This window comes from Protopterus annectens, chromosome 5.part1 (genome assembly GCF_019279795.1).
Source record: "Protopterus annectens isolate FY-2018-M chromosome 5.part1, PAN1.0, whole genome shotgun sequence".
NCBI classification, from domain to species: Eukaryota; Metazoa; Chordata; order Ceratodontiformes; family Protopteridae; genus Protopterus; species Protopterus annectens.
In genome coordinates this window covers 408,629,069-408,656,307 of record NC_056736.1, presented here as the reverse complement: position 1 = coordinate 408,656,307, position 27,239 = coordinate 408,629,069, and the positions used below count along the sequence as shown (strand labels likewise).

At 37.5% G+C, this 27,239-nt stretch overlaps 1 protein-coding gene across 3 annotated transcripts in view; it reads right to left on the bottom strand.

Moving 5' to 3' along the window:
* The window catches only part of PPEF1 (protein phosphatase with EF-hand domain 1), an 829,637-nt gene that overhangs the window by 493,778 nt on the left and 308,620 nt on the right, over positions 1 to 27,239 (bottom strand). Inside the window, exon 1 of one of the 3 annotated variants that reach the window (XM_044073064.1) lies at positions 18,686 to 18,735. The exons of the other annotated variants lie outside the window; for them this stretch is intronic. Coding sequence (XP_043928999.1) covers positions 18,686 to 18,704 — 19 coding nt within the window. The 5' untranslated portion in view covers positions 18,705 to 18,735. Of the gene's footprint in view, positions 1 to 18,685; positions 18,736 to 27,239 lie in introns of those variants that run through there. 3 annotated transcript variants of the gene reach the window in all.

The following is a 27,239-nucleotide window of genomic DNA, read 5'->3' as shown; positions in this document are numbered from 1 at the left end:
CCAAACACAGGGATACATTTCAAATATTCATCTTGTCCACTTAGAAAATTGCTAGAATAAAAGCTTGCTTTTGTTACCATACACTTTTTGAAGAATATGAAGTCCGATATTGAAATGTGTCCATTTTTTTAACATTTATTAACCAGGAAAATCTGACTTTGAAAAAAAAAAGCTAATTTTTTAGCAGAGGCCCAGGGAGAAACACTCCAGACAGCCAAGAATAAAACCAGATAAGATTTAGCTGTCAGGCAACAAGGACACAAATACAGAAACCACAGATTTTATGAGGAACAGAAAAAGTATGAGGGAAAATCCTGTAACATTTTTACAAATGGTGGTGGGTAGGGAATTCAGGCTCTTGCCACTTGGGCACAAGGTTCAAGCCTTATTCTCTACCCACCACCATGTACACCTGGGGCATTACACACACACACACACACACACACACCCCTACAAGTGTCCCATCTTCCGTTCCCGCTTACTATTCCGTTTCACACACAGCCTCACAATGTTTCACAGCACTGAAATGTCCTATTCTGGTTTCATCCAGTACAAAATAATATCATCTGCATGTAATGCCAACTTTTCTTGGTTATCACACCAATTATATCCTTGCATTTTTGAGACCCTTATTTTCTTTGTCATTGGTTCTAAATATAACACAAATAACAAAGGGAAGAGAGGCACCCCTACCTGGTTCCTCTGCTCAAACAAAACTTATCAGAGTGGAACCCCCTGCTTTAATTTTTGCCTCCAATCCCTCATATAGCCTCATAATCAACCTTATTATCTTATCAGGAATGCAAACGCTTCCATTGCCCTGCTCATAAGATCCCTGCTTACTCTGCCGAATGCTTCCTCTGCACCAAGACCTACCAACAACAGCAGTGTTTTCTTACAATCTGCTTCCCTCTGGATCATGGTTGTTCTATTAATGTTGTCAAATCTTTGCCTGTCCTCCACAAAACCACAGTGGTCCATATCTATCATTTTTTCGTTACTTTTGCCATTCTTACAGCCATTATAGATATAAACACTATAATCATGGTTTAGAATTAAAATGTGTCTGTATGAAACTAGATCTGATGTTTTTTTTATCATCTTGAGGTATTACAGTCATCACTGCTTTCTTCCAGGATGCTGGTGCTTCTTTACCTTTAAAATGACTCTTAAAAACTTTCATATCTGTATCACTTTCTTCCCTTATCTTATCCCTTACAGCAAAAACACTATTGCAACTACTAAGGCAGGTACCATAATTATGGAAATAATAATAATAATCCCCACCACAGAACGAAGTATCACCCTCTCTCTCTCTCTCTCTCTCTACATCCAGCCTGTTAGTGACCTATGCTACTTCATTAACGCAAGAAATTTCTTTGAAAATAGCACTGCCGATGTTACTCTCGTGTCATTCTGTAAATGCCCTCCACTAGTAAGACTAAAAAAATTAAATGCTCCTGAATTAGCATTTCACTTGCATGAAAGGGTTAAATGCATGAATAACTTATGAACTAAAATAATAAACATAATAATAACAATAATACAACTTTTAACTAGTTTTTTCTCATTAAAACTGTGCATACTGATTTTACTCTTCCAGACACCGGTGATGAGCTCAATGTCTGGTTTCCTAACAGTATGCCTTCATTTTTCTGTTATCTGCAGATCATTTAGTCACGACACATTGTCTGCACCTGAGGAAATCTCAGCATGTGCATGATGAAAAAATACGTTATGGGACACTGGAGCACCTGACTGCATGGAATGATGGATGCCAGGACCTGCCGGACAAAAGTTACAGTTTTAATTAAGTAGGTAACACATGCACCATTTGTCAGGTTCCTGCATTCAAATGAGGAAGATGGCTAGTTTTGTTTAATTTGTCAGCTATCTGTAGAAACTGGTAGAATAAAAGAAATAATATTAAACAAGGAGCATCATACTATCCTAATGGAAAAGATCAAACTGCTATGAAAACTTTCATCCTTTGCTGCACTTACATCTACAGTAAACTCTCAGTTAACCGGAAAACTCTTCCGTTTCACACACACACACCTACCTACCTGAAAGTGTCCCATCTTCCGTTCCCGCTTACTATTCCGTTTCAGGTCCCATCTTCCATTCCCGCTCGAATAATCCGTCTGCAAACTCCTCTCCCTGAAAGTGTCCCATCTTCTATTCCCGCTCTCAAACCTTTAAATCATTGCATGAGCGACAGCGATGATGTCAGCACGCCCGCGACTGGACAGTTAGCACAGACTTCTTAAAGAAGAACGCACATACAAAAAAAAAAAGTTTTTTTAAATGATCTAGTCAGCCGATTCCAGGGGGGTGCAAGTGCACCCCCTTGCACCTGCCTGCGGGCGCCCTTGGTCTGCACTCTTTTGGGAGGAGAGGCTGGATTCTGCCCTTCTGAGCTGGGAATTTCTGGTCACAGGCTTATTGTGCCTGCTTATTTGAACTGTTTCTTTCTGAAATTGGTGTGCCTTGTTGCTGTAGCATAGGACCAGATTCAGGCCTGCTGAATCTAGCTTTGTTTGTGTAACTTGAGCACTGATCCAGGCCATCCTTTTTTGGAGAAGGTTCCCCTGCACCCTAGTAGCAGGAGTGTGAAGTTAGAACTTGTCTGATTGAAGACTGCTGGAACAGGGCTCAGTTTTGAGCTTTTTCTGGTTAATTGGGTAACTTGTTTAAATCAATTTGTTTGTTTTCTATTGTTTTATATATATATATATATATATATATATATATATATATATATATATAAATGCACCTTATTCATCTGCTTTTATTGTATTTGTGTTTCTTCCTACTTTATTACTAGGGGCATTGACTACAACTCTGAACTGAGATATATAACAATAAGCATCCTTTTCTGTGCATTTAAAGTGTTTTTTGATTGTATCTGCTTTATTTTCTGAAAAAAATATATATGTATATACTTGTTTCCCGCTTTTCTAAGCTAGTATAGTCTAGTTTTCAAGTTAGTGCTGAATTCAGGGCTGTGTTACAAATCTCTGTGTTTGCCCATACCTTGCTTGGATAGAAGGAAGTTTCTCTTTTCACCTGTAAAAGAGGGGAGCTTTGAGCAGCCTATCTGTCCCTGGAGGAGTAGTTTCAGCCCAGAAATTAATAGTTTATTGGCCATTTCTATCTCTTTCATTTCCCTGCTATAAAAAACACATTTGCCCAGTTTTGCACACCGGGCAGTGCTGGTTAGCTAGAGTATAATTATTCCCGGTTCCACAAAGTCTCCTCTTCAATTTTTCCCTTTGAACTAGACAAACTTTCAACTTAAGCACTCAAGCCATTTATTTCTCAGCCTGACACTTGCTCAAAACTCATAGCAAGCACTTATAAACCCTAGGACTAGACCCCCCTATACTGTACAGAAGGACAAGACTCTCTATTCGACCTTACCAGCCATTCAGTAGAACAGTTCACTGTACCTATCCAGGCATGTCCAAAGGGCAGTTTCAGGTGTACTCTCCAGTCCAACTGGTGAATTTGTGCATTTTGAGGTAATGTTACAACTGCCTCATGTACACAGACAACCCTCTCCTCCTACCCCCAAACACTAATACATGCAAGAGATGCAATTATAAGGCCAAACTGGAGGCTAAGCTCTCTCAACCTAAGACTAGATCAGACAGTCAAGAGGAGAAGGGAAATACTTGCATCACACCACCAGTCTCACATAGACCCATTAAACCAGCACCAGCAAAAAACACACATAAATACACGAAAACATACTCGGAGGCTCTAAATAAAAATCTGCAAAAGCAACACTGACCTCCAAAGCAGACATCCAAGCAACCTCCACCCGCCAACACAAACCATGAAACACATACTTCACAAAACCAGTGTGCCACGCAATCACAGCCCTTAAGGCAAAATAACATACCCAACACACTAGTAATAGGTGACTCTATAGTCAGGCACACTGACGTCCCACTCACTAGTCTGAATAAGGAGAAGGTTACTGTCGGGTGCCAGGATCCGCCACATAACACAAGCACTCAGGTCACTCCAGAACAAGTACAAATATGACTCTGTCATTGTCCATGTTGGTGTGAATGACTTGAGCCATACCTCCCTGGACTACATGAAAAGAGACATGGAAGAGATCTTTGATCACATAGCCCAGGCCAGTACCCTGAGTAGCATCCTGCCCTCACCAAGAATGATACCACGGTATAAAGAAAAAATTATCAATTTCAACAATTGGCTAAGTTTCTGGTGTCATTCAAAGGGGATCCAGTGTGTGTCCGCCTGGGATGACATGCTCAACAAGCCACTCTGCTTCGCTAGAGACGTCTTGCACCTGTCGCCCTTAGGCCTTCAAATACTGGCCAAGGCTCTTGCCACCCACATAGTGCCTTTTTTAGGCAAGGCTCAAAAGACAAACCCACCGGCATAAATAGTACAAGTCACAAAAGTAATGCTACTCAATGCCAGAAGTCTAAACCTCAAAATGTATGCACTTGCGATACTCCTCAGTATGGAGAAAATCAATATATGTGCAGAAACAAAAACCTGGTTGAAGGCTCCAGAGAGCACCCCAGCACTACCAGACTACAACTCATACCATACATTTCAGCCAAAGAACCCGGACCAAAATACAAAAGGCGGGGGAGTATCCATATTCATCAAGGATACCCACACCTCCAGGTTAGTGGCACAGCACGATGCTTCAGAGATCATCCAGGTGCAACTAACAATGGGCAAAACTGTAATTCAAATTGTAGCTTGCTACAGATCACCCACCATGTCTCAGGACCCCCATTTCACATTTCTGGAAACACTGGGAAACATAAAGGTCCTACCAAACACCCTAATATTGGGTAATTTCAACTACCCAAACATTAACTGGGAGAACTACTCAAGTACTAACTCCCTTGCCCAACATTTCCTAGAATTTATAAACTCAAATGCTCTGGATCAACTGGTCAACACTCCCACCAGAGGTGACAACATATTGGACCTGGTCATCACCAACATGGGCAACCAGTGTTCCACACCGGAGGTCAACCCCTCGCTGGTTAGATCTGACCATAAACAAATCACTTTGGATATCCACATTCCGCTCCCACCCCCGTACAAGGAAACCACCATGAAAAACTTTTCAAAAGCAAACTTCATGTTACTTAAGAAAGAGGTGGAAAGTTTCAAAGCCCCCATGCTAAAGGATAAAAGGATAATGCTGTCCAAGCTGCAAAATCCTTTACTAATGCATTCTATGGGCACCTACAAGAATGCATGGATCATGCTATCCTAAGCAAAACCAAGACTCACTCCTCCAAGAAAAGGAAACCAGTCTGGTGGACCCCTGCCATAAACAAGCTATACAATAGAAGGAGGAAACTAGTACAGAAAAGAGTAAAATCCCAAGAAGGGAAGACACCCCTGATCAGTATCAGCAAAAAAACTACAATCCCTCATAAAATAGTCCAAGGCGAGCTTCAAAAGAAAACTTTTCAAGGACTCCAAAGAGAACCACAAGGCATTCTTTAGCTATGTCAACAATCTAAGTGGCAATGCTCAGATCTGCTTGGAGTTAGTGCAGAATGGCACAAAAATACACTGAACCAACTGATATTGCCAACATCCTGGCAGATAGGTTCAGTGCAAACTTCACCCCTATCTCACCCCCAAAAGGGCCCATAACAATACCAGAAGAATGTAGAGCCCCTGAAATCACAGACACTCAGGTTAAAACAGCCCTCTCCAAAGCCAAAAACACAACATCAATGGGACAGGACGGTGTCCCAGGCTGCATTCTACACGAGCTCAAAGACAAACTAACCCCTCACCTAAACACACTGTTCAAACTCAGCCTATAAGCCTGACTAGCTTGGTCTGCAAGGCTATGGAGTGCATCATCATGGAACTCATTAACAGAGACATTGGGAACCTCCAAACACTGGATCCTACCCAGTCCATCTTTGTTAAGGGCAGATCATGCCTCCTAAACCTGGTGGACTTTTTTGAGACAGTTACCAAGGCAATAGATGAGGGAAAGGTTGTACACACAGCCTACCTAGACCTTGCAAAGGCCTTCAACAGTATTCCCCATTCTGGTATTATAGACAAGCTCACCAGCCTGAACATAAACCCCTATGTCACAAGTTGGGTTGCCAATTGGCTCACGACAGAACCCACATGGTGAGAGTTGTGGGAGCTAGGTCTGACTCTAAACCGGTTACAAGTGGCATTCCCCAGGGCTTAGTCCCAGGACCCCTCCTGTTCGGCATATACTTCTCAGAGGTACTGGCAAGCACTATGGCTGACCAAGTTCACAGACAACTGCAAACTAGGGGCTATAACTGACTCTCCAGCTGGCACAGAAATCCTCCAAAAGGATCTCACTGAGATGGACACCTGGTATCAAAATCATGGCCTCAAGCTAAATGCCAAAAAGTGCATAGGCATCCCCTTTGGAAAAAACAAAGTACCCACAAACTACCACATAGGTGGTAGTCCCCTAAATACAGAAAATGTAATAAGGGATCTGGGGACCCAAGTAGATAGTAATCTTTCCTTTGATAATCACATTGCCAAAGTGGTTAGAAAATCCTTCTATGTGGCCCACCTAATCACAAAAGGGTTTGCATCCAGATCAAAAGAGGTCATTGTGCCCCTCTTCTCATCACTCATCAGACCCATCATAGAGTACAATGCCCCATTTGGGATGTACCTTACAAGACACCTGCAACAGCTGGAAGGACCACAGACATACCTCACCAAGAGGATCACTGGCCTCAAAGAGATGCCCCATGCAGCTCGACTGAAGAAGCTCCAGCTGTACTCAGTTGCATACTGCCTACTCAGAGGTGATCTATGCCTGACATACAAGGCCATGTCCAACCCAGAATTGATGGACATGCACCACCTAAAGAAAACCTTATCCCCTCGAGCCACACGCTCTAGGGATCTAAACCTCACCACAACAATAAATAGGACTTGCTGGAGAGATAGATTCCTGCCCCAGAGACTTCCCACGCTTTGGAACAAGATTCCAATCTACATTAGGCAAAGCTCCTCGCTAACACTTTTCAAGAGAAACCTTGACGAGTGGATGGGAAACAGAAAGTTTACCCCGGGGATCACTTCAGTAGCTCTACTGGACAGAGGCACAGGGAACTAATCTAAGAGGGTGAGGAAAGCCAACACATTCTGGCTAGGCTTATAAATGCCTTCGGGCAGATAGCCTAGTACCTACCTATGAACCTATGAACCTATATGAAATACTGATTATAAATTGTTAGTCAAAATTATTTTGCTACTGTGTCAGAAGGTTATGGGGGGCTACCCTGCCCTTATTAACTCAGAAGTGTTATTTACAGCAGTTTATATTCTGTGATATGTGCTTGCTAATATTACAATGTATCTCCTTGTAGCAGATTCCTTAGATCTAGGATGGAATTTTCATGTGGCTCATGCAAAAACTTCAATAAACCTTTATGAGGCTTTAGTGTTTCCTGCAGCAGATACTTTCTTTTTATTTATTTTTTATTTATTTATTTTTTAAGGAATGTACGGCCAATATTTAATATACCTAGAAAATGGTTGGATTCCTTTTAAGGTTTCTATTGGTAAGATGGTGAAGAAGGGGTGTCCAGTGGCCTCTTTTCCTTTTGTCTATGACATTTTGCAGCATATCCTTAATAGGTCCTATTTTGAAAGTTAGTTTTCCTAAGGAGGGTGTTTTTTATTACTGGGATAGAGATTAATGTTGTTAGATTCTGCAAATGATGTTTCTCATACTAGGAGTGTGAAACTCAACATTCATATATTACAGATTTTCTGGTTGGATGTTAAGTGTGTGGCAATCACAGAATTACCCATTGTGCTGTTTCAAATAATGTTTTGAAATTTATTTTGGGGGGTGCGGAAACTGTGTGTCAGAGTTACAACTGCTTTTTCCTCAGTCCATCTTTCCCCACAGCCTGCTAACTGTTATCCTCACCCAGTTTATCTCACTGTACAAGAATGAGATCCATCACTCAAACAGCTATAATGGTTGTCCCCCTCAAGGTTACCTTTTCTACGTTCCCCACACCAAAACAGAGGCATTGCTGTGTTGGAGCCATTTGATGCATTCTTGCTTCGATACATGCAACACCATAACTACAACACAGACTACTGCTTGGCAGTAGCCATTGACCCAAATGCTCCTGGTGCAATTTCTCAACCTCCACTAGGAATTACCAGCTCTAAAGGGTCAGACAATCTCTCTTGCATTCTTTATCTGTCTTCCAGGATGGTTCATTTCTATTATCCCCAGACAGCATCTCTAGTGCCTGAATTGCTAATCAGTCATGTGACATGTGGATGACCATCGGGCATTATCTCTTTGTTTTATGAAGCTGGTCCAACAGAACCTGGACTTTGATGTTCAAAAAGTTAAGTACATCAAAACATGTTTGGGAAAGATAAACCTTTCCAAATGCAAAAAAAATTTATTTATTTATTCTATTTGTTGACTGGAATGCTCCAGCTTTGATAACATCTTCTTTTCAGCAGGGCCATGGGGACAAACGCTCTACTCATTACAATACATTACAAATCAAGTCCTTGTATTCATTTTGTGAGAGGTTAGATATGCAAATGTTGTTGTGTCTTTCGGCTTTTTCCCAGTTAGGGGTCGCCACAGTGAAACTCCGGTCCGCTAATGATTGGCAGCAGATTTTTACGTGCCGAGTTGCCAGCCCTGATGCACAACCTTCAATGAAGGTATGCCCATTCACGCATGTCTCCACGCAGAAGATGCTCTAGCTGAGAATCGAACCGGACAGCGTCTTACTGTGAGGCGACAACGCTACTGCAGCACCACCTGTCAACATTATATACAACCTATACAGAATTCGATCATTACTCAAAACTTGATTTACACTGTTTTGGGAAATTATTAGGGTGACAGAGACATGGACAGGAAGAGTAAGAGGGTATTTATGAGAGATAGAAAGGATCAAGAGAGGCATGTATGTTATAGTGGAAGGTAAGGTGTGGGTAGAAGAGGAAGGAGTGGGATATAAAAAGTAGGTATATAAGCATAGGCAATGTTAAAATGTGACAAGGAAAATTTCCTAGCATACCTAGTTACTGTGTCCCTTAGCTCTAAGTTATGTGTTTAATACAAGACCAGGTCCATACAGAAGTTATTTTTTATATATATATTTTTTTTAGTTTTTGTAGGAAGAAGTTTTGATTTCTTTCTGTTCTGATTTGAAGTGGAATTGAGGCTTGCTATGTGCATTAGGGAAAAGTCTCTATGGTAGCTGATTAAGTGTTAGGTAATTTGGTTTTAAGTTTTGAGTTTGGTATTCTCGAGAGGTATATCTACAGATAAGGATAAAGATTACTTAACATTTTATTTAGCTTATGTAGAATGTTGAGTGGTTTCAAATTGCGCAAACATTAGGGTACATTGGAGTTCCAGCCAGTGTATTTGCTGAAACACTATTCACTGGTGTGTGCTGTTCAGCACATTGGTGGTAAATTTAACAATTTTATTTGTATCACTTTTCCAGTCCATTTAGGTGTCTTTTTTATAGGCAATGCATATAAAATATCGGATAGCAAGACAGATTGTGCTGACTGTAGCTGAGCTTCCAGTCCTAAATGTTGCTTGTTTTTGTATAGCATGTCAAATTTTGGATTTGTTTTAGCAACTAGATAGTTGACACATTCATCAAACTTTAGTTTATGATCTATGATTACTCCTAGAAGTTTTGTTTGACTCGTCTGTTCAAGAATTGTTTTGTTAGTAGATGATATGATGACATATGCCAAACTTTTATAAATAGTATTAGAAGTCAAGAGAATAATTGTTTTATTTATTTGTTTTTGTAATTGTGATTTGTGAGCCATTCTTCTAATATAATGTAGGTAACTTGAGTTTGTGTCTGAAGTTTTGAAAATTGGTTGTTTTGACAGTCTGGAAAGAGGGCAGTGGCTCTGTTGACTTTAATTTTATTGGGGGATATCCTGGGTTTGGGGGTTTCTGGGCTACAGACTGCTTCCTAGAAAAGGTAGGATACCTTTATCTCATTTTGTTTTTGCACATTCATTTACTGTGACTGGTGATTTTCCCCTCCAGTGTGAGGCATTATATGTACACTTTTGGATTTCCACATTATTTATGCCTTCTCAGTGAGAACAATGCGGAGGCTCTAGTAAGAGGCATACAAGGGTGAAACCCCCCTTCCATAATGGCTTAACAGAATTGTTTATTTCACCAGTGTAAGATTACTGTCATTGTGCTGTGGTATAAGGTGAAAAGTTCATGAATGTGAGTGTGAGCATTGCTCCCGGAGAGGCTTCTCATACCAAGTGATGCAGACAGTTTTAATTTCATTTACTGGATTCCAAACTAATGAGTTATGTTAGGGATGTCCTGTGGTTTCTGTTACATAAAATGTTTTTTTTTTCTTTTAATTAACTGTTGTTAGATTTCAGTACCCGCTAGTTAACAGTGCTCCAAATTGTCCATTCTTTTACTGTTTAATTGTTCATTGTCTGAAGGTATGAATTTTCAAAATGTTTGGTTGTAGTGGTAGCGCTATTAATTTTTCTTAACTGTGACTGAATGTCAGTACCTGTAGGATAGTTTTGTCTTGCGTTATAGACTTTGCTCCTTGCATATATGTATACATTGACAAGCTTTGATGGAAATATTAGGGAGTTTTCTTATCCTTATCTATATTTCAGCACCTGTAGGTTAATATTGCTCTAATTTGTCTCCCCACCATACGTCTTTGCTTGTTTAATTGTTCTTTATATAAATGTGTGAATTACAGGTGTGTGTATCTGTTGGCAATTAGGTTTGGGATTTTTTTATTAAATGTTGATATTTCTATTTGGCAGGATAATACTGGTGGCAACTCATGAATTACACTACCCCCCCCCAACTGAATCCATAAACCTCTACAACGTCAAACAATTAATAACCATACCTACTAGAAACAATAAACTTTGGGGAGACACTCAACATTAGACTGGATTCTTACAGACTAGACAAACTGACAAAAGCAGGCTGCCTCTCAGATAGCATAAGGGACCGCATACCAACATATGCCATTAGAACTCACCATAACCTAGATAAACATATTATTTATATTCACATATGAAATACAATTTCACAAAAGATATTTTCAATGAAACGCTGTAACAATATAATTGGAATGTACTTAGAATAATGTCATGTGATACTGCTGTTGAACACTTAATAACATATTTTTACAGACCTTGAATAATCTAGCACCAGTATGTAATAAAAGAGTAAAGTCCGGCCCCGTACCATGGCTCACAAAAGAAAAAGAAAATTTGTGATAAAAAGGATACACCCCAGAAAAATGTGTATAAAAATAGAACTCAAAATGCCTTCCAGCAATTTAGACATCTTAGAAACCTTGCAAAACTCCATTTCAAACAGGACGAGCAAACATACTATACGAACCTACAAGACAAGCGTAAAAACAACCCAAGACATTTTTGGTCATCACTAAATAAACTACTCCACCTTGACAAGATCACCACTCCATCTCCAAAAATCGAGAATACAACAGATTCCATCCCCACCCAGACAATGGAACAGATTCTAACCCCACCCAGTTTAATTCCTACTTTATACAATCAATATTATCTCTCTTGGACATTAATACATCTGCCCCCTCTCACTTCCTCTGTCCAATCAAAAGCACCCACAGCTCAATTTTAGACCAGTACCTACCTCACTCATAATGAAGCTACTCCTTAGACTAAAACATACTTCCATACCTGTAGACCGACTACCATTAGACTTCCTAAAATTGGCCACAGAAGTCTTAGCCTTCCCATAGTAATTAAAAGGTCCATAGTAGAAAAATATGTCCCATCACTGTGGAAAAAATCCTACATCATACCACTGCACAAAAATACATCTACAGAGTTTAATAACTACAGACCAATAGCGATTATCGCCCTCTCTCCAAAATATTAGAGAAATGCATCCCTATGCAGCTGATGCAATACCTAACCTCAAATAACATGCTCTCAGAAACACAACATGGCTTTAGGCCCCAGCACAGCACCACTACTGCTCTACTACATTTCACCAATATAATAAACCAACATAGAAATAATGGGCTGCTTGTGTCCGCCATGTTCTTAGACTTATCAAAAGCATTTGATACTATCTTGCACCAGGAATTGCTCATTTGACTCTTCTCAATAGGACATTCATGATACTTCTTGTTGTGGTTTCTTAGTTACCTATCGGGAAGGCAACACACCTACTCATCTTTTCAACCAGCTATTACAGGTGTCGCTCTAGCCTGGGTTCTCTCCTATTTAATATATCTAGAAATGACCTCCACTCCTCCACTTGCCATGCTAGTTTAGCTCAGTATGCAGATGACTCAACATTAATATGTGTCTCAACAATAAATTAGCTCCAAGACATCTTTCTCTTCTGTAGAAACCTGTCTCAAAAAGTTGCCAAAATCAAAAGCAATCTTTTACTATGGTCAGCAAATAATACTGTCATTGAAACTGTAACTCACAGTAAACTTCTAGGTGTTATAATAGATGACAATATCAAATATGACCAGCATATAATGCACACCATTAAATCTACACACCAGAAACTAGGCCTCCTTTATTGAATCAGTGGATTCCTTACAGATACTGCAAACAAAACTCTCATATACACCACTCCTATCCTTCTTCTTCTTCTTCTTCTTTCGATAGGGAGGGGTTGTTAACTAGAATCCAGTGAAGGATAGACTGATGTTCGGAAGATTTGTCAGTCCTTGTGGGGAATGTGATGAGTTGGGTGAACCCAACTGCCTCATTCATTTCCCTGAAGGGTGATAGCAGAGTTAACCAAAGTACATCATACTGCAGAGTGGTAGATTTTGAACCCTACCACCCCTGTGACAGTTCCAGGTAGTCTTGGGCCCCTGACCTGTGAGGTGAACATCTACACCTCATAGGTGACATGCCTATCTTAGGACCTCCGAGGTGACATGCCTATCTTAAGACCCCACCCTGCAGGGATGTGAAACAGGACACTATGAGGCCACACTCTAACTCCATAGAAGGACATCACCTTCTGATTTCCCACTTCATCTCACCTGACTTGCATTTTGTAATGCTGTCCAGTATGTGCCAGGAACATGTGATCTAAACATTTCCCAACACACAACTCCTGTCCCCACGAGAGGCAGGAAAAAGCAGGCCCCTTCATTCCTCTTTGGCTCTAACTTTACCCCCCCCCACACCTTCTCAGATCACAAAACCATATCTACATCCCTCTAATATGCCTTGACACATGCATATTTTTGTTGCTGCTTCTTTCTTTAAAAGTTGCTTGGGCCTTGGATTCTTAATGAGACAGACATTCATTCCAAGAACATGACAAATGCATCTGCCTTTCAGTAAGGGGGGTGGGAGTGTGTGTGTGTGTGTGTGTGTGTGTGTGTGTGTGTGTGTGTGTGTGTGTGTGTGTGTGTGTGTGTGTGTGTGTGTGTGTGTGTGTGTGTGTGTGTGTGTGTGTGTGTGTGTGTGTGTGTGTGTGTGTGTAAAATGCCCTAGTTAGCGATGACAGGTTAACTTGCTCAGGTTGAATCTTTGTACCTAAGGTACAGGAAACAAGAGTCTGGATCCTCTACACCAGCTACTAGACTACCCAAGAGTTTCAGTGCATTTTCAAGGAATTGTGAGTTTCAAGGAAATTAAAGTTTACTGTTGCTAATGCTAAATTTGTTTTCAATGCATAACTGTTTTCTTTAGGATATGACCATCAGTGTTTGTGCTATACACATACCTCTCAACTGTACAGATTTTCGCAGAATGTCCAGATTTTTGCCTCATATTTTTGGTTTGTTTTTCATTAAAATTGGGGTTTTATGGTAATTCATTAAGGGTTGAAGTCAGGAAATAATGACAGACATTTGAGTTTCAGACTTCATACCCTTGAGAAAATTCATGCTGAAGAGACAGCTTTATCTCCCAGCGACTGCCTTGCATTTGGAATAGGCTATCTATTCATGTGAAACAGAGCACCTCCATGATACTGTTCAAGAGGAACCTGGGTGAGTGGATGGGGCACCATGAATTCTTACCAGTGATAATACCCACAACGATCCTGGACATGGGCAGACATTACTAAATGCAGTCTTGGGTATTAACTAACATTTCTATGGTATTACACTGGGATGAAATGGCTAGGCTTCAAATTACCTCTGAGTCGATAGCCTAGCAATCTCCTATGATCCTATGATCATCCTAATGTGAAACCTGTTATTATATCAATTTTTTAAGTTTGTAAGAGCAATATTTAAAAAAGTGTCCCTATTTTGGGGCTTTTGTCCCCCCATTATTTATTGCTTTGTCCAAATGTCTTGCTCTAAGAGGTTGAGAGGTATGGCTATACAATCTGAAAGCAGTGTTAGTAGCATACTAGGTAGTACACTTGACTGTGGTGTAGAAGATTATGGGTTCTCATACCTCTCAACTGTACAGATTTTCTCAGAATGTCCAGATTTTAGCCTCATATTTTTGGCCTGTTCCTCATAAAATTTGTAATTTTCTGGATTTATGTGGCAAATCAGTGAGAAATTAATTCACTTAATAATAACAACCATTTGAGTTTTAGATTTCCTATCCATCAGAAAATGTATGGTCACACAAACCTTTTAATATTCTAGAAGCTAAGTTTTTAAGACCTATATTTAAAATTTGTCCCTATTTTTCAGGCTTTGTCCCCCCATTACTTTTGGCTTTGTCCAGATTTTTTTGTGCTAAGAGGTTGAGAACTATGTTTCTACTCCCACACAGTGTTGATGGATTGCTATTTCTGTGGTATAGTTTAAGGGGGTCTATATTATATCAGCGAATGCTTAAAAAAGCGAACGCTGATTGATCGACCTTATGTAAGCAAAAGCTTACAATCTCGAACTGTCAGATCAGCGATTTTTTTCCAAAACACATACACACAACACAAGCACACCAAACAAACAGAAATCCACACACATACACCTAAAATCTGACACCTAACCCTACACTAAACTATGCACACACCACTAACTATCCACTTACCTTAACCCAAACTCTAACCCTAAGGTCCGTCACTATCGCACACTCACCTCACCTGCTCCCTAACCCTAACTCACCTAAACCACCCTAACACTCACATCCACAGAATCGCACACTTACCTGAATCCGACCCGTAACTTTCCACCACAGCACTGAAAATACCGAAGCAACAGAAACGAACAACCAAATTCTTTCCCTAGGAAAAAATTCGGGTTTCTGCTGCTTCGATACTTTTCACTTTCGCTAAAATAAGGTCGATCAATCAGCGTTCGCTTGTTTAAGCGTTCGCTGATCTAATATAGACCCGTTTAAGGGGGTGGGGTGCTGCAGTCCTGACTATGTCCTCCTTTGGATGAGATGCCTAGTAATTATGAACCTGTTGCTGGTTTGCCAGTCATTCCCTACTGCAACATTACCAGCTTATCATTTTTAATGAAACATTGGCAATTTATTCTTCAAGTGCAGCAGGCATTGAATTTAAAGATGAACCACTGAAATGTAAAGTTGTTTGCCAGCAGCAGTCTCTTCATTAGTTACAGTTTAATGCAAACTATTCAGATGACTTTTACTTCTGCAGAGATTGTGCATATTGACTGATATTGGTAGACTGCAATGAAGTTTGAATAGTCTTTTATGGCTGAAATGTTTTGAAATGGGTAGTTTGGTCATTATTGGTTCATATGTTTTGTTTCATTGCTTACTGGAAAAAATGTTCAGAACTACAAATTTAAAACATACTCTAACAAGTGGTGCTGTATGAAAAAAGAATATATTTTAATACAATTAGGAAGGTGAATCAAAAAACACATGCATGTATGCATGATTCTAAAAATGTGTGCAAAGGGACTATGGTTTGAATATATCCAAAAAGTAAACTTAATTTGCCACTGGACAGATGCATTTTCTTTGTAGGTTCCAATGCAATTCCAAGGCCAGAGAAGTTTACTGTTCCTGACAAGTGTGTTTTCATTCTGGGACTGTATTGTTCCATTTAGAAAATGGCTATCAGTGTTTGTGATGGATATTGGTAGATTGTAATGAAGTATGAATGGCCTAACATAACAGTTTTAAATTAAATCCAAATATTGGTAATCGTTGTAGAACTACAGAAGTGGCATGCAAACCGTATTTATGGTAACTGGGGAGCTTAGCTCTCAACCATTCAGGTTCAACCATTCAAACCTCAACATAATTAGGAACAAATCCAGAAATAACCAGGGACAATCAGGGACACTTTAAAAATGGTAGTACTATTGTCTGGAAACATTGACATAATAAGAGAATCTGAATTAATATACATTTCCTGACCTAAAAGAAGTCTATAACTCTAATTATACTTATTATTTATTAAATGTATTTTACCACCTTTTTTTCCAAAAGTCATGTGTTTTAGGTGGGATTGAGGGACAAAGCTAAAATCTGAGGCAAAATCAGGGATGCCCTGAAAATCTGGAATAATTGAGAGGTATGCTGGGGAGAAATAACCAAGTAATGAAATGGCTGGGGTGTGGTGAGCAATCCGTTATCCTGCCTGGGGCCTCATTTGACCATTATATGGATGTGTGCATGTGTGTGTGTGTGTGTGTGTGTGTGTGTGTGTGTGTGTGTGTGTGTGTGTGTGTGTGTGTGTGTCTGTATATGGCTGTGTGTGTACATGCACATGCATGTGCGTGCTTTGGACTTCATTCATTTGAGTAACCTGAGGTGACTGATAAAATGTCTGTTTGTACAGCATTCTATGTAAATTAAATCTGTGTTTATGGCTGGGCTGTCTTGTGGCTGGTATTCTACAGTCATCCTGTTGTTTTAATCATATTTTTATAATGTTATGTAATTTTTGTATTATTTTAATATTGTAGTGAGAGTTATGTTAAGATATGTTAGTTGAATAGCATTTTTTTGTTTGTTTTTGTAAGAATATGCTCAACAAAATATTAAGGTTGAAAGTAATTCTGTTAAATGTAGAAATAGAGTTTAGTAATATGTGATCAGCATCCATACTAAATGACTGTGGCTTAAAAAAATAAGGAACTTGCTTATGAGTGTATTACACACACATCAAGAAAGCTGACTTCTTACAGACTTGGCAAGAATGTAAAAAAAAACAGGATATATCAGAAAAAAACCTAATCTGCTTTCTTTAAAGAATGGACAATAGGACGTGTTTAAAAATATGCTTTTCTAAGAAAGTTTAAAAATATGCTTTTCTAAGAAAGTTTATCCACAAGGTGTTTCCTTAAAAATATGCTTTTCTGCACTTATCAGTATTTGTACAAGAACAGATGTGTCAGCATTTGCGGCAGTATCTTTCCAAAACCAAGAGGGTGTGTGCTTAACTAAAAATATATATATAAAGTCTGTATTAAATCCAGTTATGTTAGCGATATTGGTAGGGACACATTTGTCCCGTGGTAAATGTTATACCTCTCACATCATCTGTACTATATGAGAAGTAAAGTAGAACAGTACCTGAAGCTGCAACATTAGTCCGTGTGGTTTGTTATAAAAAGTTATTTGTTACTGCTCTGAATTTGGTGCTGCAAAGTATATTCTCTCATCAGTGTATATTCTGCAAGTTTCTGTATGCAACAGACTGTGAATGCAATTATAACCAGACTTCAGCCAAACCTAGCCAGCAAGACTGAGTGCCTTAAGAAGACATTGGAGCCATCACAGTAAGAATCACAATAACAGCACCATAGTAACTACAATAACAAAAATTAATTTTACAATGGCAAGCTAGCCTGCATTTGAACACAGAGGGAGTGGTAAGGGAGTGGTAAGCCCTGCAGAGGGTTACTTCAGTCAAATTGCAGTAGCTAACATTTGTACGTATGTATAATTTCTAAACAGAAGTATTCCAGTTTATGCAGCTTGCAGCAGTAAATTTTTTTCAGACATCTGAATCAAGATTGAGCCTGGAGTGCAGGAAAGTCACAGCGCCATAAATTCTCCAAGAAAAGGTGGATATCTACTTTGCTCAGCAGTCCGCTGCCTGTTGTGCCTCACCAGCTTCTCAAGTTACTTTGAACATTTTCCAGCCATCAGCAACAACAGCCTGAGTACCTGTTTTTTTTTTTTTGCTAACTGGTAAGACATTTTTCTGTGTCACATTTTTAGTATGGATGCTATTAGACATAATTTGTGCAGGAGTAAACCAAGCTTTAGTAAATTGCAATGTTGGTATACACAGCACATTAGTAAATGTAAGACCTTATTAGGGCAGGTTGATAGTAAGGCATTATGCAAATGTATTACAATATTTGACTGGTATATCAAAAACCATGTGGAGTATGACAAATGTTTATGATGTCAATCAACAAAAACTGCATTTTGTGTATCATGCCATAAAAAGTATTGCATGATATTGCTAAAAAAAATAGACTGTGAAGACAGATCTGTTCATGATACAAAAGAATGCAATAACTGTCTAAGAAGGAAGTTTAGACAAGTTATATAAACATTTTTTCCAAAGTGCATAGGAGTTTTAAATTCAGCAGAACATCAGCATTACTAAAGAATATCAGAAAGACCATGCAATATTACAGCAAACTCTTGAACAGCAGTTACAAAATAAAGGAAATAAATTAGCTGAACTTACAGAGACTGACTTCCTCCATATAACAGCTAAGCTTAAGAGAACATTGGGAAAGAGCAGGAAACTACAGCTAATCTGTACAAAAAGAGATATATTTTATAATATGTTTGCATTTTGAATATGGTTAAGCATACATGGTAGGATGGTAAAATACAAATCATTCTCAAATGTTTAAAACTTCCATTCAATTAAAGCAAGATATTTATTAGTACTACAGTGAAGTAGAGCATATGACTGCCATTCTCATAGCATAGTCAAAAGGTAAACAAAACAGTTCTAGTGTATAAAAATTAAATAAAAATAGTTAATAAGAGTAAAGATTTAAAGTCACAACACTGACATGCTTGTATAAAGATTTAAAGTCACAAGACTGACATGCATGTATTTTTTTTTCATAAAAAGCACAAGAGAAAAGGCAGACAACAGCAAATATAAATAATGTAAATATAAATGTGCTAGTTAAGCTAATATCTATTTGTTTTTTACAATTTTTTTGTTCCATTGCCATGTCCCCATAGATTAAAACAAGCAGAACAATAAAAATAACAAGAAGAACGTATAATCCAAGGGGTAAACACTCCATTGTGAAATAAATAAAAATAAAATGAAGTAAAATAACAATATCACAGCGGAGTGACCAGGCAGGAAAAAAACAGAATCTCTGAATCCTTCATGTATGAAAAATATATATATTTATTATAAAAAACAAACGGTAAGCGCTTTCGCAATCAAGCTTCATCAGACCTTAATAAAACCAAAAAATACACTCCATTTATAAGCATTCAAATTTCCAACATCCAATTGGAAAAGTACATCAATTAAGGAAGTATTTAAATGTTTAAGAAGAAGGCTCTTTGTAAAACATCACAAATAATCACAACAAATATTAATAGTAAAGACATAGAATACACTTCCTACTCTATATAAAATAAACACGATAATAGAATGACAAAATAAAATAGTATAATATAATAAGACATAATATGATATAAAATTTGTTATATGTTATTCTTGTTATTTTTATTGTTTTGCTTGTTTTAATCTACAGGGGCATGTCAACGGAACAGTCGGCAGTGATTGAGTTGGACTACAATCCCGGTCAAGGGAATAGCACAGATGTGACTTTTTCTGAGAGGTTCTCTCTGAATTTGCTGAGAGATAGGAGCTCCCTTTGGCAACTCGATGTATGTGCAATAGATGATGATGTTACTGGTGCGACAGAAGACTTCAAGTCATTACAACAGAGTATGGAGGAGATTGAACGTGATTTTTTGAAACTCAAGAGGCTGCAGGCACAGCGGCTTCATTTTGAGTTTTGCCTGGAGAAGAAGATTGTACCATGTGGATTACTTGTCTTCAGTATGCCCACTCAGGGCTCACAGTATCCAGAACTTCTCACTCATTGGCAACAGTTGAATCTAGAGGTAAGAGCAAAATATATGCATTTGTTTATAGATTTTTTTCCGGTCCTGAAAAGGACAGGTTGAGAAAGGTCTTAAATGAGAGACAGGAAACCGTTGCTAATAATTATACATCTAGAACTCTGAATCCTTTGTTTAAAAGTTTGCTGGATGGTGTAGCTGTTTTTGAGTAGAAGCTCATGCATCAAAAAAAGACAAAGATTCTGAGGGACATTAATGACTTTAGAACCGGCCACGTCTTCATGTGGCAATGAGTTGGAAAGAACTTTGAGAAAGGTTTTAATTCCAATGCTGAGGTGAATCCCAGCAACACTATTCCTTTGGTTAGGAAAACTGTTTTATCTGTTGATAATACTGTAAGAGCTAGTAATGTCTCTAACCCTGTTAATGATGGTAATATGGATGATGAATGTATTGAATGTATCAGTGAATCAGTTGAGCATACTGGTGACACCACGAAGTTTCCTATGGGAGATTGTAGTGATGTTGTGACATCGGATACACCTGGTGCATCGAAAGGGATAAATGTAAGCAATACGTTTTGTCCATCTCGTTCCCTAGAAGGGAATTTATACCCGAATGTTGTTATTAACAACAAGAAGAGCAATAGTAATGTTATAGTGGATGAGAGGGTTGTTAGACCTAAGAACAAGAAATTTGTTCAAGACACCCGGGTGAACAATGAGGTTATAATATGATGAGGAATGGGACCATAGGGGACCTTCCTTTTCCCCTACCAGTCCAGACAGACAGAGGAGGGAGACATACCAGATCTATGAGCAGGGGGTGCCAAAAGTGCAAGCTCTCAGGGGAACACAATTTGAATCAGACCCTGAAAAAGATGTGGAGGAAGGTGGCGAGTCATTGATTTTGAATATCTCTTCATATGAACTCTCCACTGAGGAGAGACGTGTGCTTTGTAAGGGTTTGAATTTTATACCCACATGTAAGAGCAGAATGTCTGACACTATTTTAGACCTCAAAGTTTTCTGCAGGAATGTGATGTTACGTTTATTATATGGGGATGCTAACACGAAAGATTGGCAACCTGGAAGTAATATATGTCATTCTAATTTCAGGAGATTGAGTAACTTCATCCCTAATAATCATCCATTAGTTGAAGCATATCTGAAACTTACAGAAGAGAACATAATTAAGTTTTATGATAATAAAGATAGTACTTTCAGCAGGAATTTAAAACAAAACTTAACTTACAAAGAAAGAGCAGCACTTAGGCACCTACAGAACAACAGTTCAATTATTATTAGACCAGCAAATAAAGGTGGTCTTATAGTTGTGATGGACAAATCCCACTATTTACCATCTATGAAGTGAAGATATTTATTACAGTAAAATCACAGTTGAAGATGTGCATAGAACTATTTCCTCTGTGTCTAACAGTTTGTTTGATGTCTTTTCTGGGAATCTTGTCACGGAAGAAACATATTCTTTTCTTAAGGTGACCAATCCCCTGATACCAATAATACAAGGGTTGCCGAAAGTAAACAAACATCCATCTGATCCACCAATGAGACCCATTGTAGCAGGTGGGGGGTGGGTCACAGAGTCGCTATCAATTTATGTTGAGAATCACTTGAGACCAATAATTAACCTGAATAAAGTGGTCCTGAGGGATTCCAAACAATTTTTGATAGATTTGTATGACTGTACAAGAGGGATTTCTCACCTTGAAGGCGTTATTTTTGCAACTTTTGATGTACAATCTTTGTTTACAATGATTCCCAATGACCTAGTGATACAGTATGTCCATGAATACCTCTTGGCCAATAGTGATCTAAATATAGTACAAGTAGATTTGATTTGTTATTTTTTGGAGATAATTCTTGAGAATAATATTTTCACCTTTAATGGTGAAATGTACATCCATAGACATGGCGTAGCTATGGGCACTTTGTGTGCCAATAGCTATGCCAATATGTTCCTTGCACACTGGGAAAATACTATTTTATTTAGAAGAGAGGAATATAGAACAAATGTTCTATTTTACTGACATTTTGTCGATGATTTATTCCTTTTGTGGAAAGGAAGTCAGGAAAAACTTTATGAGTTCTATCAAGTGATTAATGGCCTTACCAGTTGTCTGAAATTCACCTTTAATTGGTCATATACACGGACTGAGTTTTTAGATCTTTATGTGGAGAAATTACATGATTGTTCCATTAATACTAGTGTCTATCGTAAAATGTGTCACAGGAATGCATTTTTGTTTAGATCCAGTATTCATCCGGGTTACATTTTCCGGAACTTAATAAAAGGCCAAGGGATGAGGGCCTCTAGACTGAATCTCACTTGGGAGGGTTTTCAGGAAGAGATTAACAACCTAGAAGAGAGGTTACTGGAGAGGGGATATAACCAAGAGGAAATTTGTCAGAACTGGCTGTGTTTGGATATGCTAAGAGCTACCACAGCAGCCCCTTACTTTGGACCTACGGATGGGGTGATTGTGGAAACTGACAGTGAATCTAATAGGAACAATGGAGGTGTCAGGATTCCTCTTTTTTATACTAGTGACCATAGGGAGCTTACTGATTTGTTTGCACAGCATTGGTCCATCTTACAAGTTGATGAGAGTATTGGTGAGATTGTAGGTGAGAAACCTAGGTTCTTATATAAGAACAGAAAGAACTTGAAAAGGTTATTTTGTTATGAAAGAGGTCCCAGTGTGATGAACACTGATTTGGGTGTTACATTACCATGTGGAAGTTGTAATTTTTGTTCCCTAATTAATACTTCCAGTATTTTCTATCATCCTGATTTAGGTAGAGAGTTTATTTTTCATGCCCATGCTAACTGTATGACATCCAATGTGGTTTATTTAGTAGAGTGTGCAGTATGTAAATCATTTTACGTAGGAAAGACCAATAGGGTCCTACGTGATAGGATGAGAGAACATATGTATCACATCAAGAAAAAATCAGAACATAATGCACTCTCTAAGCACATTAAACAGGTTGGTGAAACACACACATTTAATTTTAGGGTTGTAGAGATCATTATACCTAGTGTTAGGGATGGTGACATTATTACCCATACAGAACATAGGGAAACACAGTGGATCATTATGCTTAGGGCAGATAGGGGGAATGGTTTAAATGAGAGGGCTTCTATTAAGCCCCTGCTTAAGAAAAGAAGACTTCAGAAATGAAAATTTTATATCATATTATGTCTTATTATATTATACTATTTTATTTAATTTTTTCATTCTATTATCGTGTTTATTTTATATGGAGTAGGAAGTGTATTCTTTGTCTTTACTATTAATATTTGTTGTGATTATTTGTGATGTTTTACAAAGAGCCTTCTTCTTAAACATTTAAATACTTCCTTAATTGATGTACTTTTGCAATTGGATGTTGGAAATTTGAATGCTTATAAATGGAGTGTCTTTTTTGGTTTTATTAAGGTCTGATGAAGCTTGATTGCAAAAGTGCTTACCGTTTGTTTTTTATAATAAATATATATATTTTTCATACGTGAAGGATTCAGGGATTCTGTTTTTTTCTTGCCTGGTCACTCCGCTGTGATATTGTTATTTTACTTCATACTATTTTTAATATGTTTTTGGCAAGACAATGTTGGTATGCAAAAAGCATAGTTGCCTCAGGTGGCAATTCCGCTAGATACATCTAAAGAAACATAAGAATTTTCCAAGATTTTGCTTGATGTTACTAAATTTGTAAGTTTGGACTAAGTGTACTTTACAGTCTTTGTATGTACAAATACAAAATAATTCAGTATAAATGAAATTAATGTCTAGTAATGAATATGTGTGAAAAACATGTTTTTAAAAAAAATGGGCCCAGGATAGCTACTATATTGAAATGCATGAATATTAAACAGTCTGTGTAAATACATACTGTACAGGATACATTGTACTAAGTTCAAAAGTAATTTGTCAAGTTGTAATATTATCACTGGTTTTAAGTTGGAATCTTATTATTGGTTTTTGGACCATCATTTTATCTGTACTAGTATTAGTTACCCCAGTTAGAGGAAAATTATATTAAAATATTGTATTCATACAGCTAATGGACTAATATGTACATAGCATTCTTTAGTGTATAAATCATGTTTTTTTAAATACTCAAGTATTAAATATACTAAAATAATTACATTCAAATATCTAAACCCAGTTCAGTACATTATGTTAACTTCACTGTCAACCATGATGTTAATGGGCAGTTCAGAGACATGACCACAATGTTATGGTTTTAAATGACATTGAAACTGTATATTTCCAGCAGTATATACATGCTTGGAGTAGCACATAGTTCTTGTCTCTTATAGATATTAGTCTATCTCTAATCTTTTGATATAAAATAATCAATAAAAGTAAAGAGTTAATTCAACAGGTGCAAAGAGTTAATAAAAGAGTACTAAGTCATAAATTAAATTCTGTGATTGCAAAAGAATACATTAATCAAGTTAAAAAATAAGACTAAAGCAGACACAGCCCATAACTGATGAAATATTTTCACAAAATGGTTTGCAAAAGAAAAAGTTGTTAAATATATTCAGTTTTAGTAGTAATACTTGATATCATTGTATTAACTATGTAAAATTGCATTTTGACTTGTATCAAAAGAAGACTAAATGTTTCATTTCTTAATGTGTTTTCCATATGATGTGATCAAAAATACATATCATGTATAAAGTGTTCTGAGTACATTAAAATAAAAAGAGGGAATTCTAAGAATATGCTCAACAAAATATTAAGGTTGAAAGTAATTCTGTTAAATGTAGAACTAGAGTTTAGTAATATGTGATTGGCATCCATACTAAATGACTGTGGCTTAAAAAAATAAGGAACTTGCTTATGAGTGTATTACACACGTCAAGAAAGCTGACTTCTTACAGACTTGGCAAGAATGTAAAAAAAACAGGATATATCAAAAAAAAACGAATCTGCTTTCTTTAAAGAATGGACAACAGGACGTGTTTAAAATATGTTTTTCTAAGAAAGTTTAAAAATATGCTTTTCTAAGAAAGTTTATCCACAAGGCGTTTCCTTAAAAATATGATTTCAGTACTTATCAGCATTTGTACAAGAACAGATGTGTCAGCATTTGCATCATCAAGGCAGTATTTTTCCAAAACCAAGAGGGTGTGTGCTAATCTAAAAATATATATATAAAGTCTGTATTAAATCCAGTTATGTTAGGGGTATTGGTAGGGACACATTTGTCCCGAGGTAAATGTTATATCTCACATCATCTGTAGTATATGAGAAGTAAAGTAGAACAGTACCTGAAGCTGCAACGTTAGTCCGTGTGTTTTGTTATAAAAAGTTATTTGTTACTGCTCTGAGTTTGGTGCTGCAAAGTATATTCTCTCATCAGCGTTTATTCTGCAAGTTTCTGTATGCAACAGACTGTGAATGCAACTATAACCAGACTTTGATTTCAGCAAAACCCCGCCAGCAAGACTGAGTGTCTTAAGAAGACTTCAGAGCCATCACAGTAAGAATCACAGTAACAACACCATAGTAACTACAATAACAAAAATTAATTTTACAGTTTTGTTTTTCTTTTGTTTTTTAGATAGCTTAATCCTATTTTATTTACTGAAGATGTTTTATATTCAGGTCCCTTTTTCCAGTAATGCTGTTTTCTGACTGAATAAATGGAGTTGCTTGCTGGAATTCAGAAAGTTTTGCCACATGGGAGAAGCCTTAATGCAGCCCTTTCCCCAGTAATAAATCTTTCTTATTCTTACACAGCCCTATCACTGAAGTTTTCAACTTGCTAATAATGTAGCCTCCTGCAGATCAGCTAATAATCCATATGTTCACACCTGGAATGCCAGTGTCTTCTGATAAGTTATAAAAGACAACCAAATGCACCCAACTTACACAGACACTGACTTTAATCGAATAAAACAACAAACAGAGTAAGCGCTTCATGACCAAAAACTGTCACTTCATCAGACAATCTTAGAAAAAAGCACAGCATCCGTATATAGTATTAGTTAAGTCAATTAAGTCATTAATTAATCAGCTGATACAATCAAATAAGACATAAAAATCTTAAAAAGATGGAAGTAAAACCATCTTTAAAACATACATACATACAGTACAACACAGAAACATATATATTAAGAAATATATATATATATATATATATATATATATATATATATATATATATATATATGCATTTACTGCACACAAAATATATAACTATAAATATGAATATAGAAATCAATGTTTAAGCCTCCTTAGTTTTAGAAAAGGCTTAACAGAAAAATGCCATTCAGGCCTGGAGGTCTCTCTGCATCTAATAGAAGTATCCATTTTTGTTCAGCTGCCTCTACTGTAGTTTCAATGTCTCCCCCTCTGGGACTAGCATCAATTACCTGAATAACAAAAAAAACTAAATTTATGTGAGGGATCAGTTGCCATGACATGATTTGCTAAAGCATTATTCTTTTTTTGATTTCGAATATCCCTATTATGTTCTAATATTCTGTCCTTCAAAAGCCTATTGGTTTTCCCTACATAAAAGACATGGCACTGCTGGCAGTAAGCAAAATATACTATATTAGAAGTACGACAATCAGCATAATAATTAATATGTACAGTGAAATTCTTAGTAGGGTGTGTATATGAGACATTAGAAAAAATATAAGGACAGGCAGAACATCTTCTGCAAGGAAAAGTGCCTAACCTCATGGAGTCATATGATCTCCTTACAATGTTTTTATTGCATAAATGCTGCTTAAGTGACTTATTATTCCTAAAGGAAAAAGCAGGAACAGTGCTAATCTTATTCTTTAGCTCAGGAATTACTTGTAAAATATGCCAATTTCTTTTTATAATATCACATACTCATTGATGTCACTTGAAAACTGAAAAATAATTCTGAAATCATTAGCACTGGCATTACTACCTTGACAATTATGTACATCATTCACTACATCCCTAAAGTACGGTTTACATATATCACTTCTATGAGTCCAAGCTTCATCTATTACAGTATCTATCTCTTTCACAGAGTACCCTCTTTGCAAAAACTCCTGTTTAAGTAAGCATAAGGCATTTTGTGCCTCTAGATCATTGTTGTGAAGTCTGATCACCCTATAAACTTGTCCTTTTAAATGTTATGAGGATAATGCCT